Genomic DNA, 17,250 nt, shown 5'->3' with positions numbered 1-17,250 from the left:
TTTTTCTCTTTTATTTGTTTTTTGCTTTGTTTTGTTTTTGTTTTTGAGACAGGGTCTCCCTGTAACTCCAGCTAGCCTGAAACTTGACATGTACACAAGGCTGGCTCCACATCCCTGTGGATAGGAGGATAAGCATGTACCACTACACCTCGATATTTACATGGATGCTGTGGACCTAACTGTGGTCCTCGTGCTTTTGTGACAAGCAGTTGACCAAGTGAGCCAGCTTCCCAGCCCCATAATCACAAGTCTTGTGTTGCTTTTTTCCTTTTCACCCATACCCCCAGTAACTAAAATCTTGGAGCACACTGTACCATTGGTGTTTCTTTACTTCCTGAAATGATTGGAATCTAAGGGGGAATTATTTGTTATTTGGCTATTACTATAAGCTCATAGTGAGCTTACCCTTTGATATTGTTTTTGCAGACAGTATTCTACTTTTAGGAATATTATGGACCGAGCCTGGTTCCCTAAACATCAATCTAGCAGAGAAAAAATTACATCAATCCAAGTACCACAGTCTTTTGAACACTGCAAACACTTCCACTGAAAGAAGACTGGTTTTTTCAAAAATCCAGGGGTAGGGAATGGCTTGCTTTGAAAGGTCAAGGACATGAGTTTGATCCATAGCACCATCGTAAAAAAGTCAGGTGACGTGTAATGTCACATGCTTGTAATCCCAGTATTTGAGAGGTAGAGACAGACAAATCCTAGCCTACAAATCCTAGTTCCAGGTTAATCTTCCACTGAAAGAAGACTGGTTTTTTCAAAAATCCAGGGGTAGGGAATGGCTTGCTTTGAAAGGTCAAGGACATGAGTTTGATCCATAGCACCATCGTAAAAAAGTCAGGTGACGTGTAATGTCACATGCTTGTAATCCCAGTATTTGAGAGGTAGAGACAGACAAATCCTAGCCTACAAATCCTAGTTCCAGGTTAATGCATGGCCCTGTAGCTTAGCTTCTGGCTTCATCACCTGAAGGATGCTGGGAGTTCACAGGAACAGAGACTTGCCCAGGCTTGTAGAGCCCAAGGAGGCTTCTAGAAGGAAGCACAGTTTCTAAACTGAGCAGGGAGGGAGAGAGGGAGGGAGGGAGTGAGGGAGGGAGGGAGGGAGGGAAAGAAGAAAGAAGAGAGAGAAAGATGGATATGCTTAAAGAATGGTACCCAAGGTTGACCTATGGCCTCTGGACTCCACACATGAGTACTGTACACAGATGTGTATCTGCATACAGAGAGAGAGAGAAAGAGAGAGATAGAGGAGAGAGAGAGAGAGAATTCTATAATCTCAGATGCACAACAAAAACACAATAAACACGAAAGACTAGGGAAACATTAGCCAGGTGTGGTGGTACACGCCTTTAATCCCAGCACTCCACTGCAGAGGCAGGCAGACCTCTGTAAATTCAAGGTCTACCTGGTCTACATAGACTTCCAGGCCAGCTGGATCTACAAGGAGACCCTGTCTCAAAAATACAAAAAATAAAAATAAAAAACATGACATTAATCTAGAGTAAGGCCCTGCAATGAAAGTGAGTTAGATGAAATCCCAGACAAATAACTCAAAAAAAATGACTAATATGCTTAAAGAAACCAAAGAGGACACAAATCAATAGCTGAATGAATTCAAATGAATAAAACCAAATGAAATAAGGAAGTCAATGCAGGATATGACAGTGCATACAATAGAGATGGAAAATGGCCAGGCGTGGTGGTGCACGTCTGTAGTCCCAGCACTTGGGAGGCAGAGGCAGGCAGATCTCTATGAGTTCAAGGCCAGCTTGGTCTACATAGTGAGTTCCAGGAAAGCTGGGGCTACAGGGAGACCCTGCTTCAAAAAGACAAAAAAAATAGAGATGGAAAACTTTTAATCCTAAATTGTAATACTGGAAATGAAAACTTCAGTAATTCAAATAAAAGGCTCTGTGCAAAACCACACCAACAGAATGGATCAACAGAGTATCAAGACTTGAAGACAAGATAAAGGAATCAGACATTCAGACTATGACAAGGATAAATTAATAAGACAGTATGAACAGACTATTTAAGGATTATAGGTAACTTTGCAAAGGCCAAATATAGGAATCGGGCACAGAAGAAGAATTTCATGCTGAAGACATAGAAAACATTTTGAATAAAAAAAATCATAGGAAATTTCCCAAATCTAGGAAAAAAGATATCCATCCAGATACAGAAGGCATTTAGAACACCAAGCAGACAAGAGGTCAGAAGAGAGTGTCAGATCCCCTGGAACTGGACTTATGGGCAGTTGTTAGCTACCATGTAGGGGCTGGGAATCCTCTGCAAGAACCATCAGTGCTCTTAACTGCTGAGCCATCTCTCCAGTCCATGAATTGTTTTTAATAAAACATTCATAAAAAGCATTCCCCAAAGCTACTGAGCATGGATGACCTCATTCTTGTGAAATGTTTAGACTTTCAAAATTCAATTTCTACCACATATAGTAGGAATGGGGTTTCCCCTAGGAAAGCTACTCAAATGAATGCTCATCAAAGAAAGGCTCCAAATATAATTCATTTATTTATATCTATGGTCATAAAGAATATATGATAACTCTTTTTTTCTTTTTTATCAGCAGGAAAATGACCAGTTTCATTCTGACATAAATACGATGCTGTATTTTGATCATATGCACCCCATTTCCATCACTAATCCTACTTCTGCTGTTCCCCATCCTCTGCATTCATAAAAGGGTGCAATGCAAATTCTTCTAATGAATAAGACTTGCAGTGAGGAGCAAGTTAATAACCATTTGGTTAATAACCAAATGTCCAGGGAAGGCTTCCTCAGTTAAATCCTCCTTCTGCCTGTGTCACCTTGGATGAGTTTAACTTCTCTACATCTTGTGCTTCCTCACCTATAGAATGGAGTTCCAGGTGGAGTTCTTCTCTGGAGAGCCACATTCCTACACTACTTGGTCTAAGCATCCTGCTCAGTGGAGCAGGAAGGAGAGGGGCAAAAGAAACCTGAGCCTCACACTCAACTCCAACTGACTTCTCCTTGTCAAGCCCCTAGAGTTACCAGGAACATTAAGATGACCATGAGGACAAAAGACATGAGGATGCAAGTTTTGTACCTTGTCATCTGTTCTTAAACACTTTTATCAACATGACCCAATATGGGGCTGGAAAGATAACTAGGCAGTTAAGAGCACTGACTGCTTTTCTAGTAGACCTGGGTTCGGTTCCCAGCACATGGTGGCTAACAATTGCCCATAACAATTGCCAATGCCCTCTTCTGGCTTCCGTGGATATTGCACATACAGATGCACTTACATACATGCAGACCAAACACTCATACACATAAAATAAAAAATAAATAAATAAATAAATAAATAAAGCCCATGATCCAATATTACTGATATTAATGTAAATGAATTTCACCTATCAAGTAATAAGGATCAGCTGAGATTCTGCAAAATTGAATAATAAGTGATAATTTGACTCTATCAAGCTTGCTATCACAACCTTGAAAAATATGGTATCTACAGAGCATGAATTTTAGAAATAAATCTGTGCTCCCCCCTTCAACTGAGTGAAAAAAGTTACAGAGAGCTTTAGGTCTACTCCTCAGTTACAAGTGAACTGACAGAGTTTGTTCCCCATGTCTTTGTCTGTTGGTGTGGAGCTCTCCCTACTGCTTTGTGACATCTCTAAGGGCTGCAGGGATGATGAAGCAAGCCCTTAAAAGCAACTTTGGCAGAAGAGGGAGATCACTATCACAAAAGAAACAGCTAAATATGCTTAAAACCACTTCTATCAAGACACCATACAACATCAAAGTGGAAGGAAGACCATTAGCAAAAAGCATGGGGAACAGAGGAAGGATTAGTGGTGGTAATGTGGTGCATATGATACAAATCCAGCATCCTGTGTATGTCAGAATGAAACTCGTTGTTTTCCTGCTAATAAAAAAAAAGAAGAGTTACCATATAGTCTTTATGACTTTATAGACAGAAATAAATGAATTATATTTGGAGCCTTTCTTTGGTGAGCATTCATTTGAATAGCTTTCCTAGGGGCATTGGTATTTCTGTTTCTTTATTTGCATTTGGTTTTTTGAGAAACAGCTTTGTTGTGTTGTCTGGAACTCACATTCTCCTGTTTAGTGGTATGTATAATAATTTGATAATAATATTCATCTTGATCTATTTAATAATGACTTTTAGAAGCTTCTTTAGTGAGCTCACAGTTTCTTATGACCAAAAATACAAATTGAAAATAAAAATAAAGTATATCTATGCCTGCATTAATCTTTCAGGGTGGCCACAACAAAGTAACACAGGCAGGGGGACTAAAACAACAGAAATTATTTTTCTTACAGTTCTGGAAGCTGGATGTCTGAGACCCACGTGACAGCAAGTTTGGCTCTTCTAAGGACTTTCTCTCTAGCTTGTAGATGGTCCTCTGCTCTCTGTGTCTCCACACAGTCTTCATATGTCTGGGCCCTGGTCTCCTCTTAAAGGGACATGTGTCATATGAGTTAGAGCTCACGTGTATGGTCTCATACACTTCAGTTATATCTTTAAAGAGCCTGTCTCCAAAGCCACATTCTGACATATGAGAGGGGTGATGTCAGGGCCTCAATACTCTTGTACACAATCCATCCCTAACTCTATCTATACCCATATTTACATTTACATCTATGTCTATATATCTGCCTATATAAATGTGTCTCTATGCAAATTTGTGTGTCTTATTTAAGCCTGGAATTCATAATGAGGACCCCCCAACCCTGCTGTGTGACAATGCAGGGACATATATTTAAAGTCTGATTTCCCACTTTAATTAGCATGTGACCCATTAGCCACTGTTATCTAATTTCCGGGCTTCAGAAACTGACCGCTCCACTAATGGTGGCGTGAGGGTGCATGTGGCAGATAAGAAGGGCAGAGAAGTTGTCTGATGCAAAATAGGCAAGCAGGGCCAGAAACGAATTGGATTCATTACACTTTGGATTTTGAATTAATTTTTGGTTGTTGCATGCACAGAAACCTTTTTCTGTTGCCAAATTTTCCATGACCCCCATATTTTCTGACCTGATACCATATGGATTTGTGACCCACGATGTAAGAAGCTGCTATCAAATGGAGCATGTGCCAGAGTTAAAATCTATTCCAGGCATGGATTTTAGCATTACATAATCAACACATAATATTTAAACCACACTATAGTGTAATGGAAAAGAGTGTGGATGAGTCTAGGAGATTTCTATCTTGGTGGCACAGGACCACCTAGAGTTCCTGGTGAGATGGCTCGGTAAGTAAGGGTGCTTATTGCCAGCTGATAACCTGAGGTTCATCCTCCAGAAACACATGGTGGAAGGAAAGAGCCAACTCCAGCAGGCTGTATGTATTCTGACCTCCACATTCACACTATGCACAGCACACACACAAAATAAACAAGATAAACAGATGCATGTTCTTTGTTGTCAGTAACCTCTATTGGGAATCACATTATAAAGCTGATTTTGCAAAAGTCATAATTTTATTGTGAGTAAATCCACAGTTTGTTTCTCACATGTTTCAAATTACCAACCATCTTGTGCTTTCTTTGGTCCAAGCACATTTATCGGGCAGTTGCTCTGCATGTGACTCATAGCCAGACAAGATTCCTATTGCATGTGGGTTCAGGCTGGACTCACAGGACCCCATCCAGCTAGTACATGTGGCTCTTGCCACCTTCTTGGGCCTTCTGGGTGGTGATGCTGCCTTGCTGTTCCCCCAGTGCAGCCAGCCTCCCTCCTGTGTGTTGAGGGCTCAGTCCTCCATGCAGCACCCCAAAGTCCCTACTCGGCTATTCAAAATAGATTTGCAGTAAGTTCACAGCCTTGACTCCAAACAATCTGCACTGTGGCTCTTCAGGAAACTCTAAACTTATCTGCTAAGGAAATAAGCACTCGGGAGGCAGAGGCAGGCAGATCTCTGTGAGTTCAAGGCCGACCTGGTCTATATAGTGAGTTCCAGGACAGCTGGGGCTACGGGGAGCCCCTGTCTCAAAAAAGATCAAATAAATAATAAATAAATAAATAAATAAATAAATAAATAAACAAACAAAGAACGTGCAGAGGGGAAATGAACCTTGGCAAGACTAATAACAGGGATTCCAAGTTGTGTTCTACAAGCCAGTCAAGAGTATTCACGTGCTAATCACTGGCACGTTGCACTGAGAAGTACCCCCACTCAGCCTTCCCCAGTTCCAATTGTTGTGCTGCAGCAAGATTCGGTGGCATCTAGACAGAGCCCTGCATGGAGCAGCCCTCTCGGTTCTGTTCCAGCAAGTGGTGAAAGTGAGCCCTGTCTTCCCACTGCACACAAAGGCAAGGAGCGCCTTAAAGGGACCTGCCAGCTTCTGCACGCAACTGCAAACCCCAGTCAGTGCCGGCTCAGCAGCCCCAGCTTTCGCCTAAGGATGAGTGGGGAGGGGTCTCGAGACACCTCGGCATCCTGAGAAGCCGGGAGAGAGGGAGCTGACAGGTGGAGTGGGTGCAGACCATCCGTCCTGGGGGACCCGCTTGCAGCTAGCTGCGTCTTGGGATGCTCCGCGCCAGTTGAGCCTCCTGCCTGTGGTCCAGAGGGTGCTGGAGGCGCATCTTGCGGTATGCCTGCGCTGGTTTGAGCCAGCGCCCAGAAGCCAGCCCGCCGCATTCAGGCACCGCGGACTGGCTCCCGGCAGGGCTGTGTGCAGCCACCATGAACGCTCAGCTCTAGGCTTCTGCACCAGCCTCCTGACCACATGGATCTGGCTGTTTAATCAGCGGAGATCACAGCAGGGCTGATCTGCGCTCCAGCTGCTTCTGACAACTTCGGGCTTGGCTGTTTACTTCTGTGGGTCTCCGGGACTCCGCAGCCTCTATGCCACTTTGCCCACTCTGAAGTCAGCCGCCAGGACCCCTCTGAAGCGTCCCCAGAAAGGGGAAGCAAGGAGGGGTTAAAAGACAGCAGAACCCCCAGCTGCCTGACCTCTGCTGACCGCCTGTGCCGTGGGGTTCTGAGAGGGGCCGTGCGCTGCCCGGGGAAGCAATGCAAGTCTCCATAGCCTGCACAGAGCACAATTTGAAGAGTCGGAATGGCGAGGACCGACTTCTGAGCAAGCAGAGCTCCACCGCCCCCAATGTGGTGAACGCAGCCCGGGCCAAATTCCGCACGGTCGCTATCATCGCTCGCAGCCTGGGGACCTTCATCCCCCAGCATCACATTTCCCTCAAGGAGTCCACCGCCAAGCAGACGGGCATGAAATACAGGTATGGTGCGAGATTCCCCCGCTCGGGTTTCCGTGCTCTTCACAGGTGCACCGGAGGCTGTTCGGTTTGGCAGTGACTTACTCATCGGTGGCTTGCTTAATTTAGAGTTCTCAGGTGTTTACTTCTAAAATAGCCCTTCAGGAGGGGGTGAAAAACCTCAAGCTGGTGTGTATCCGTGTGTGCGATTTTAAAATGTGGCCCATTTTGTATATTCTGTGTTATGAACGCCCTGGGACCTGTACAAATTTCAGCCTGCAGAAAAATCCCCAACTGCTGGAAACTGTCTCTTCCATCAGGACAGTTTGCCAGGAGCAGATGTGTTTGTCCTGTCTCACGCACAGACTGTAATTTTTGCGATTGTCCTATCAGAAGCAGTTTCCTATCTGTTACTACATTCTTATCTTTTGAAAGACCAAGATACTAAATGCTAAGCAAAACTTTTAGGGAAGTTTTGTGGCATGAAAAAACACCTACAGTAGTAAATTAAACTGAACACTGTTGTATTTAAATGTGAATTACTGCTTGAAATGAATAAAGTATGGGTGTTGTGAAATATGGAGTCGGTTTTCAATGTTAATTGTCCTCATAAATGTTTTATCCTCGTGTCCTGTATTATAATATAGGAAGTCATCATTTCCAGTAACAGAAATCTTCCTGTAGTAAAAGAAAATCTACTATTCAGTTATGTACCTGCCACCTCATGACATGTCCTTTCCAGACTCTTCTGTGATGCTGCTGTGCTTCTAGTTTCTCAGTGTATGAAATGCAGAGAAGTTCCTGCCACTTCCTCCAAAGTCTTTGGTTTCTCATTCATAGACATGGCTTTGTTATTTACATGTATCTCAAAATGAAATAGAGAGAATTGGGCAGGGGGGGCGGGGAGCCTTCCTAAAATGTAGTCACTAAGTCACTTTCATAGAGTTTCTGCAAGGCAGAACTCTGCAAGGCACCAGGCAGATTTGAATCCACTGGGCAGTGAGAAAATGGTTGGTGGGAGCCACCTGGAAGTTGTCAAGCAAATGTTCCAGTTCCTTAGTTCTGTGTGTGTGGATGGGTGTGTGACTTGTTCATCCATTTTCAGGGCTGCTCTATTAATAATAGCTAGGAGATGGAAACAGCCTAAACGCCCAGCAACTGAATGGATAGTGGAAATGTGATACATAGATGCACACAGTGGAATTTTATTCAGCTGTAAAGAAAAAGAAAATTATAAAATTTGCAGCTAAATGGATGGAAGTGAGAAAATTGACATTGAGTGATGTAACTCGGGCCCAGAAATATACATGCCAAATGTTCTCTCTCATTTGTGGATCCTAGTATCAAATCTTTAGGTTTGTGTCTTTAACCTGGAAATCCTATGGAAGTCAAGAAACTAGAGAAAGGACTGTTGAGGGGTGGGCATAGAGAGAAAGGTCTTAGGAGAAAGGGGACAGTAGAACACAGGTGATATGAAGGGGAAAAGGGAAGGATGGGGAAGGATCTGAATGGGAGGATGAGAAAGCAGAGGTGCCCCACTGCTGACACTTCATGCATGTGGGTTACAGTCAGGTGGTTTGTAAGGGTGACCTGTACTCTTCCTGCAGTTGGGGCAGCAGAACATTCTCTTCAGCCCATTCTGGGAGGGAGATGGGAGAATACAATGGAGGGGGGAGTGGGGCAGGCTAATTTACACTAATGATGCTTGAAAAGGCTATATATATATATATGGAAACTTACTGTTTCATAAGCTTCTTATTTTCTAGGTTTCATGCTGCTGGAAGGTACTGTGAAGGTTGTTTGGGGAGAGGAGTCATTGACAGTCTTACCCAGCTGCGAACCCTGAGAGCTACAATAGCCTGGCAAGGTATGTTATTGTAATAGGTAACCAACTGATTCTTGATTGAATTTAAGTCCCAATCCCAAGGAGGGAAGTCATGCCTTGTACTGTAAAACTTTCCAAGGCTAAGGAGGCCTTTGGCCCTAGTGAAGAACATATTACAGTATTTTGGACATAATAAATGGACATAATATCCAACTGCCCTCTAAGTAATTAACTTTGTGCACATAGATTCGTACAGCTCTCAGCCCTCAGCAGAGAAGCTTCTTTTTGCAGTGGGCAACAGTTGATACAGAAACTCACAACTGGCCAAAGTGAAGAGAATAAGTATTTGGGAATTCTCATCAGTAAATGGGACATCGGCATCAACCCCTTGCCCCACAAGGCTCAAGGAACATCATGGAAGAAGAGATAGAAAGATTGTAAGAACCAGAGATCAGGGAAGACTGCTATAAACAGCATCTTCTGGATGTGCCATGGTAAGTACACTCGAACTCACAACATCTGTGATTGCCACCTCAAGACCTCCACAAGATCAATCCAGTCAGCATTACAGCATGGAGAGGGGAGGGGTTCATGGGTCCCTACCAATGACTGAGGAGCTATTGGCAGTTGATGGCTGCTGGGGAGGGAGAATCATTCTTCCTCAGTGGTATGAGTCCCAGGAGGTTGCCAATACATCACTGGATAGCTCTATACTCATGTGTATGGGAAGCACAAATTGGACTCAGTAAGTCATCCTTCTGAAAAAGAGGATATAAGGGACTGGAGAGATGGCTCAGTGTTTAAGAGCACTGACTGCTCTTGCAGAGGACCCGAGTTTGAGTCTCAGCACCTACATGGCAGCTAGCAACTCTCCTTAACTCCAGTTCCAGGGGCTCTGACACCCTCTTCTGACCTCCATGGGCACTGCATGACACAGGTGCACTTACATGCAGGCAATGCACTCATACACATAAATTGAAAATAATAAAATATTTTTAAAAAGAGGGATGTAAGTTGAGAGGGGCTGGGAGGTATTCAGAAGGAATTGGAGGTAGGGAGAGTAGGTGGATATAATCAAAATACATTATGTACATTTATGAAATTCTTAGAGAATAAAAATACTATATTAAAAAATGAATTTCAAAGCTGGGCCTACGAAATGGCTCAGTGCATAAGGGCACTTGCCATCAGTCCTGATGACCTGATTTAGAGCCCCAGAATCCACATGGTGCAAGGGGAGAACTGACTCTCTCAAGTTGTCTTCTGATCTCCCATCATTCTCTCCCCTTAAACCCCCTCCCCACTCTCACCTTCCCCCCTTCATATCACCCATGACTCTCAGACTGCATCAGAGAAATTGCTTTGTGCCGTGGACAGCAGTTAATACAGAAACTCACAACTGGTCAAAGTGCAGATAATAAGTGTCTGTGGAGTGCTTAGTCATAAATGTGACAGCTCTATCACACCCCTTCCCCCAGGGCTCAGGGACCATCACAGAAGAGGGGGCAGAATGAAGGTAAAAGTCAGAGATCAGAGAGAACCAGGGTGAAACAGTCTTCTGTCTTCTGGACATGACAGGAAACTACACAGACACACACACACACACACACACACACACACAGTGATGAACTCTCAGCAGCTATGGTTGTGTGTACAGGACCTAGAAATGAAGCCAGTAAACATTCCAGCATGAAAGGGTGAGGGGCAAACAAGCCCCCATCACTGTCTGAGCAGATACTGACAATTAACAGTTGCTGGGGGAGGTATAGTTTTCTTCAGGGGCACAGCCCTGGCAGGTCAACCATGTTCCAATGAATGTCCCACACCTATGTGCATATGGGCAGCAGTAATTGAACTCAATGGCTTGTAAAAGGAAAAATAAAAAAGGAAAAGAACATGAAGTTGGGAGGGGTGGGGGATGGATCTTCAAGGAGTTGAGGGGAGGAGCTAGAGTGAATAGTATCAACATACATTGTATGCATGCACAAACATCTTAAAGAATAAAATACTAATAAAAGATTGAGGGGTGAGAAAACATGGCCGCACACACAGGTAAGCAGAAAACCTCGACCTACTGCAGATACCTGGGGAGACAGACCTTCTTTTCCATTTCAGTCCTCACACCTGCTTAGATGGCCTGACTGTTCTACTGCAGAATCACCCAAATGTCCAAACATTTCTCCATTACACAAAAGCCCTTCTTGCAATGGACTCAGCTCTTCAAAACTGCATTGGAAACTTCTGGGCCAGTTCTCCATTGAAAGGAAAATGAGTTACCTGTAATTCCCTGCCTTGTGAGAGATCCAGCACTTGAAAACCATCACCATGGCTCAGCTTCATAGTTTTCAGAATGGTTCTAGTACTCTCCATTCCTCCTAGATTTTGTTTTATGATTTCCAACTGTGATTGTATCTCTCATTTAAACTCTATATGGTAACTGCTTCTTTAAGTTAACCATATTTTGCTTTCTGATGCACTCTTTTTTGATTTATTTATTTTTATTTCCCCTAGAACTGGAATTATAGATGGTTGTAAGCCACTGTGTGGTGTTGGAAACTGAACCCCTGTCCTCTGCAAGAGGAGCAATTGCTCCAGGTGATATACTCTCATAGAAAACATTTATTGCCCTAACAGATCTAAATATAAAAGAAACTGTATATGACTAGTGTTGTCAGCAAGAAAAGCTTTCTGTATTGGTAATTAACATCTCCTAGGAGCATGCCCAGAAGGGGCTCATCTGAAGGAAGTTGTGCTCTGTGTGATGAGCTAGCATCTTCTGGAAGGTCCATCTGGTTTCAGGGAGCTCTCACATAAGAAAAGGACCTGAGGAACACATGCTAATAAGTACCCAATTCTCTGTTTCTTTGAAATTAGTTTCCACTTTAGATTTTCAAGTTAAAGGATTTTGTTTTCATATCTGTGATCTGAGATTACATCAAGCTCATTATAAAAATTAACTGCATAAGTAAGGTGGCTTTAATAAACACTACTCTCTTATCTCAAGAACAGTACAGCGTTCATCTGGGGCATCTAATGAAACTAGACCTTCAGACCCACTACTCCAACTCCTACCTCTACATGCACAAACATTCCGGAATCTGTATTTACCTTCAAAATGGCAAATTCTCAGGATAATCTCAGTAGTCTTGTTCCAGAAAGTTTTGTCTCAATGTAAGTCATATTTGTTCAATTTTAAAGAGGAGAAAATAAACTATTATTAGAGGTTGAAATACAAAGGAGTTGGGAAACGCACGGTCTACCGTGTAGCATCTCACTCGATACAGTCAATAATTACATAATGCACTTCAATTTCACAGAAATACAATTTCTCAAAGGCAACTCCCTGGAAATCAGACTTGGCACTTCGTAAACACTCAGGATAATTTCTTAGTCAGAGAAGGAGGTTTGATTTTGTACCAGGTGTTTCCTGAAGGTTTCAGGAAGACTTTCTCTGGTCTGTTTCAGAACAAGAAATGGATTAAAAGGGAACATAAAGGCCACTAAGACACAAAGCTAGAAACTTCATATGCATTACTTTCTAATCACTGTAAAACAATAAAACTAGTGTCTTAAAACAACATATATTTGTTCTTTCATGTAGAAATCACAAGTGTGAAACCCAAGTGCCCACAAAGCTACTTTCCTTCTGCAGCCTTCAGGGTAGAAACTATATTCTTGCCAATCCCACTTTCTAGTGGTCACTGCATTCCTTAGCCCAGCTCTGCTATGAGGAAATAGATTGTTGCAGTCCAGAGACTGCAGACTGACCATTCACCCCTCTTCTTGAGAGTGTATGAATAATTCTCTCAAGGAGTGAATTAGCAGCTCCATGCCCCATTCTTCACACAGCCCTTGGCTCCCATGTCAGAAATGATTGTAAGCCAAGTCCAGGCAGAACTCACCCTGAAGCCTCTGTTCATCTTGTGACCATTTCTTTCCCCGCCTTTTGTCTCCTTAGTCACTTACCCTACCCAGTACCTCAACCTGGATCTTTTTGATCCACCTTTCTGTTTCTTAGGAAATACTGCAAATGCTCTGTCTCCATAGCACCAGTGACACACCTTAGCTCAAATTTATACTCTTAAGTGAAAGACAGTGGCAAAGTGTAAGCATATAGTGATCAATAGTATACACAGTGTGAGAAAGGTATGTGTCTTATTAATTTGCTGACCTATTTTGGGGATTCACTATTAGGATACACTCTGAGGGGTGGGGGAAGCTAAGTGTTCAGATAACATGGCCTCCCTCTTCTTTTTATTGGCTTCTGTGACAAGCTGAATAATGACTCCCAAAGATATGTAAGTCCTGACCTAATCCCAGTGTTGTGAATGTGTGACTCAAAGGGCTTTGCAGCTAGGGTTAAATTGAAGATCTTGAGCTCAGACATCCTGGATTACTTAACTTGGTGTCATCACAAACATCCTTATGAGTGAGGTGGAGGGAGATTTTGAAAACCATGCACTGACAGCAGTGAGATGGGAGGAAAAGGCTGAGTGCGATGGAATGCAGCCAGAGAAAAATGAATAGTCCAGAAAGTGGTTCTCTCTCAAGGCCTCCATGAGGACCGGCCCTATCTGTATCTTGACTGCAGTCTAAGAGGATTGGCTGGAAGATTCTGGCTTCCACAACTGGTACAAAGTGCGCTCATGTTGTTTTAAGCCACCAAATCAATGATAATTTGTTGCACAATAAAAAGAGCCTAACACAGCTGCCTTATCACTGTGATAGGGCAGTAAGTTACAAACCAGAAAGCAGAGAGAATGTTTGTATTTGAGTGACCAGAGCACAACTGCATTTGTGATTGAGCCCTGCCCCATGTAAAGGATCATGGTTTCAATCCAAAGTCCTCTTCCCCCATGTAGCCTTCTTTCTTATCTAGTTAGTAGCACCCCCTCACTCAGCTCTGTGTGCATCGCTGACCCGCCAGGTGTACAACTAGTTACTTGGTATCTAACTGTTTCATGCGCTGACTCAGCTACTGGAAGCTAGGGATCCATCTTTTACTCTCTCTTGACCAGCATTTACTGAGTACCTGCCTCATACTAGAAACTTGAGGGGAAGAGCTGGGAGAGGGAGTGGAAAAGGAAAAAGGGAAGCTGATTTGTAGATGGTATAAATAAAATGAATAAAAAATGTAAAAAGAAGTTCACGTGTACTGTGCATAAGGCTTGTGGCCATTTCCAGTTATTCTCATTCAAGACTCCAAACAGCTCTGTGTAGTAGGTGCTATTATCTACATTTTATTTGTGAGTAAACAAGCTCAGGAAGAAAACCTACCCAAAGTTATCCAACATGCCTGACTCCATGGCCCAGCACCTTAGCCTTTCTGCTTCACCGCCGCATATGCCTGCCCAGCTAGGATGAGGTATGTGGCAGGAGGGAGCAAGGGTGGCCCACATGGCCTCGAGTCAGAATCTTGCACATCAAAGACACCTAATGTCTCTTGTCTGATAAAAAGCTAGGCATAAGTATATGTGACAAGTACATAATTCCAGGTAAAGTTACAAAGAATTCATTTTCCCTTTATTGTTTTGTTGCTACTTTGGGGACTAGATTTTCCAAAAAATCTTGTGAGCACTAGGCAAGAAGCTGGCACATGCTTTGTCAATATGAAAACTGAGTCATTGCATAATTAAATTAGATTTCCAACATCAGACAATGAGTCACAATTATGAGTAGAGGATGGTGAAGACTTTATCTGTGGTATGTGAGAGCGCCTGACTTTCCAGTGGTGATTTTTACTATATCAGCCTTGTTGGTGGGAGAGAAGTCACAGTCAGCAGATCTGTGCACGTGTGGACTGGTAGACAGGGCACACTGAAGGGCTCTGGCTTTGCCTCTTGTTGGGTAGGCATGTCCCCTGAGGGAACTGGAGACACTCACCTCTCCCACCCAATCGGTCAGTTTCAGTTGCATGAGGGAGAGGGTGTGAGGACAGATGCTGAGGACACTGGGCAAAAAGGGAGAGTCACCATCTTGGCAAAGATGTCCATCTTGGTGTGTGGACAGCAGATCTTGAAGCTTAGCTGAGATGTAAAAATGGGGCCCATGAGTGATCATGCCTTTGTAAGTAACCCTTTCCCAGACATTATAAACTAGACAAAACCCCAAATAGAATGTATCATGTCAGTTTTGTCAGTCTGCATTAGAACTGAGTGGCTCTGGGATCCCAGAAAGTGTGGTTCTGGGGAGGGGGATGGTAATTGGTATAACACCTCTACTTGACAAATTGTCTTTAAATACCATCAGCTTCCCCAGAGCTTATCTGTCATCACCTCCACAACTAGGAATAGAATGACTTGCTCTCTGAGGGTTCTGGAATTCAAGACCTGAGGCTTTATAGAGTATACACTGCTTCTCATTCTGAGAACTTGAATCCAGAATATTAGCAAATACATCTTAACTGATGGTAAAGAATAGGATGGAGCATCTCACTATCCTATACAGAAGCTTCTTTTCGATTTCATCTTAACCAGCTTGCAAGGGGCAGGAAGCACATGCCCATCCTCCAGCAACAGCTGCTCCTTGTTTCTCACCAACTGCTGCTTTATTGAAAAATGGATGCCATGCTGCCAGAGCCTCCCACCATTTCAATAAATCAGGGACTCCACCAGAATGCAAATCAGTTCCATCACAGGATGAATTTTTACCTGCTTTTTTCCAGGGTGACCCCCCTGCCTATAATTGGTGTGGCACACAGCAAGCACCCAAAACATATATATTGGATAAATGCATATAGAAAAAGTATGCAAATACACTGCATTTTTATGTGAATACTCTTGTCTTTTAATATTTACAAACAGATTTTTTTGTTTTGTCATGATTTAGTTAAAAGTGCCAGAGGCGCCAGGGATGGTGGCACATGCCTTTAATCACAGCACTCCAGAGGCAGAAAATAGTGGATCTCTGTGAGATTGAGGCTAGTCTGGTCTACATAGTGAGTTCCAGACCAGCTGGGGCTATAAGGAGACTCTGTCTCCAAAAAAAAAAAGGGAAAAAAAAAGACCAGAACTCTCTCCTGTGCAACCTAAACAAAACCCATCTCAGCTAGGTTCAGTTCATCAGGGGATGCTACTTGACCACTCTCAGTCTATGGTACACGCAAGGAAACCAAATCCCAAGACATTAACGATTCCATTCAAGGGTCCCAATGGTGATTAATAATCCAAAGACTTGGTTACAAATCAATTGTTAGACATCCCTATTTAGCACTGCCTGGCCTCACTATGTAGACCAGCCTGGCTTCAGGCAGAGATATATCTGCATTTACTTCCTGAGTGCTGGGATTAAAGGTTTTAACCACACAAAATGTCAAAAAACAAAATTGGGATACCTGTACAGATACAAGAGAACACAGAACACCAAATAGGCAGACTGGAACAGAAAAGTTCACAGCATGTCATAGTAAAAGCACTAAATGTTCAGAACAAAGAAAGGGCACTGAAAGATGCTAGAGAAAAACAAGTTACATATAAAGGAAAACCCATCAGAATTACAGCTGATTTTTCAATGCAAAGAGTATGAAAACCAGAAGAACTTGGACCAAAGTACTCCAACTTCATAATGACCACAGATAGCAATCCAGAACACTACCCAGCAAAACTGTCTATCATAGTTGAAGGATGAAGAAAAATCTCCATGATATAAATGGGCTAAAAGAATGCAGTCCACCAAACCAGTCCTACAGAGAATGCTTGAAGAAATACAAAAGGACTGAAGAAATTGCCACACACGTGAAGTTACAGAAAGAAAACAAATGAAGGTATGAAATCCAGAAACAGAAAATAAGGTGAAAAAAACACAAACAGAAAATAAAATGACCAAGCCACACCTTATAATAATAACTGTAATTATCAATGGCCTCAACTCCCTACTCAAAAGACACAGACTAGTTGAATGGATTATGAAACACAATCCATCTATTGCCTGTACATAACTCACCTTACCTCCAAGAATAGGCAGCACCTTATGGTGAAAAGATGGAACAACATATTCCAAGCAAATGGCACTATGAAATAAGCAGGAGTTGCTATTCTGATATCAGATAAAATAGACTTCAAGTTAAAATTTATAAGAAGAAATAAAGGTCACTATATTCTTATCAAGGAAACAATCGACCAAGAAGATATAACAATCATGAACATATATGTATCAAACTCTGGTGCACCCAATTTTATAAAAACAGTA

General features: G+C 42.7%; 1 protein-coding gene across 1 annotated transcript; it reads left to right on the top strand.

The window, feature by feature from the left end:
- The first annotated feature begins 6,240 nt into the window (after positions 1–6,240).
- Positions 6,241–9,119, top strand: LOC103737634 (voltage-gated potassium channel subunit beta-1-like). Its single transcript, XM_008837467.1, has 2 exons — positions 6,241–7,262; positions 9,005–9,119. Exons 1-2 carry the CDS (start codon positions 7,042–7,044, stop codon positions 9,117–9,119), a joined length of 336 nt encoding a protein of 111 aa, XP_008835689.1. The 5' UTR covers positions 6,241–7,041.
- The last annotated feature ends 8,131 nt before the right edge of the window (positions 9,120–17,250 follow it).

Source organism: Nannospalax galili, unplaced genomic scaffold (genome assembly GCF_000622305.1).
Source record: "Nannospalax galili isolate Female #2095 unplaced genomic scaffold, S.galili_v1.0 scaffold617, whole genome shotgun sequence".
Taxonomy (NCBI): Eukaryota; Metazoa; Chordata; class Mammalia; order Rodentia; family Spalacidae; genus Nannospalax; species Nannospalax galili.
Note: the sequence above shows the minus strand (reverse complement) of the source record. Positions and strands in the feature narration are given on the sequence as shown.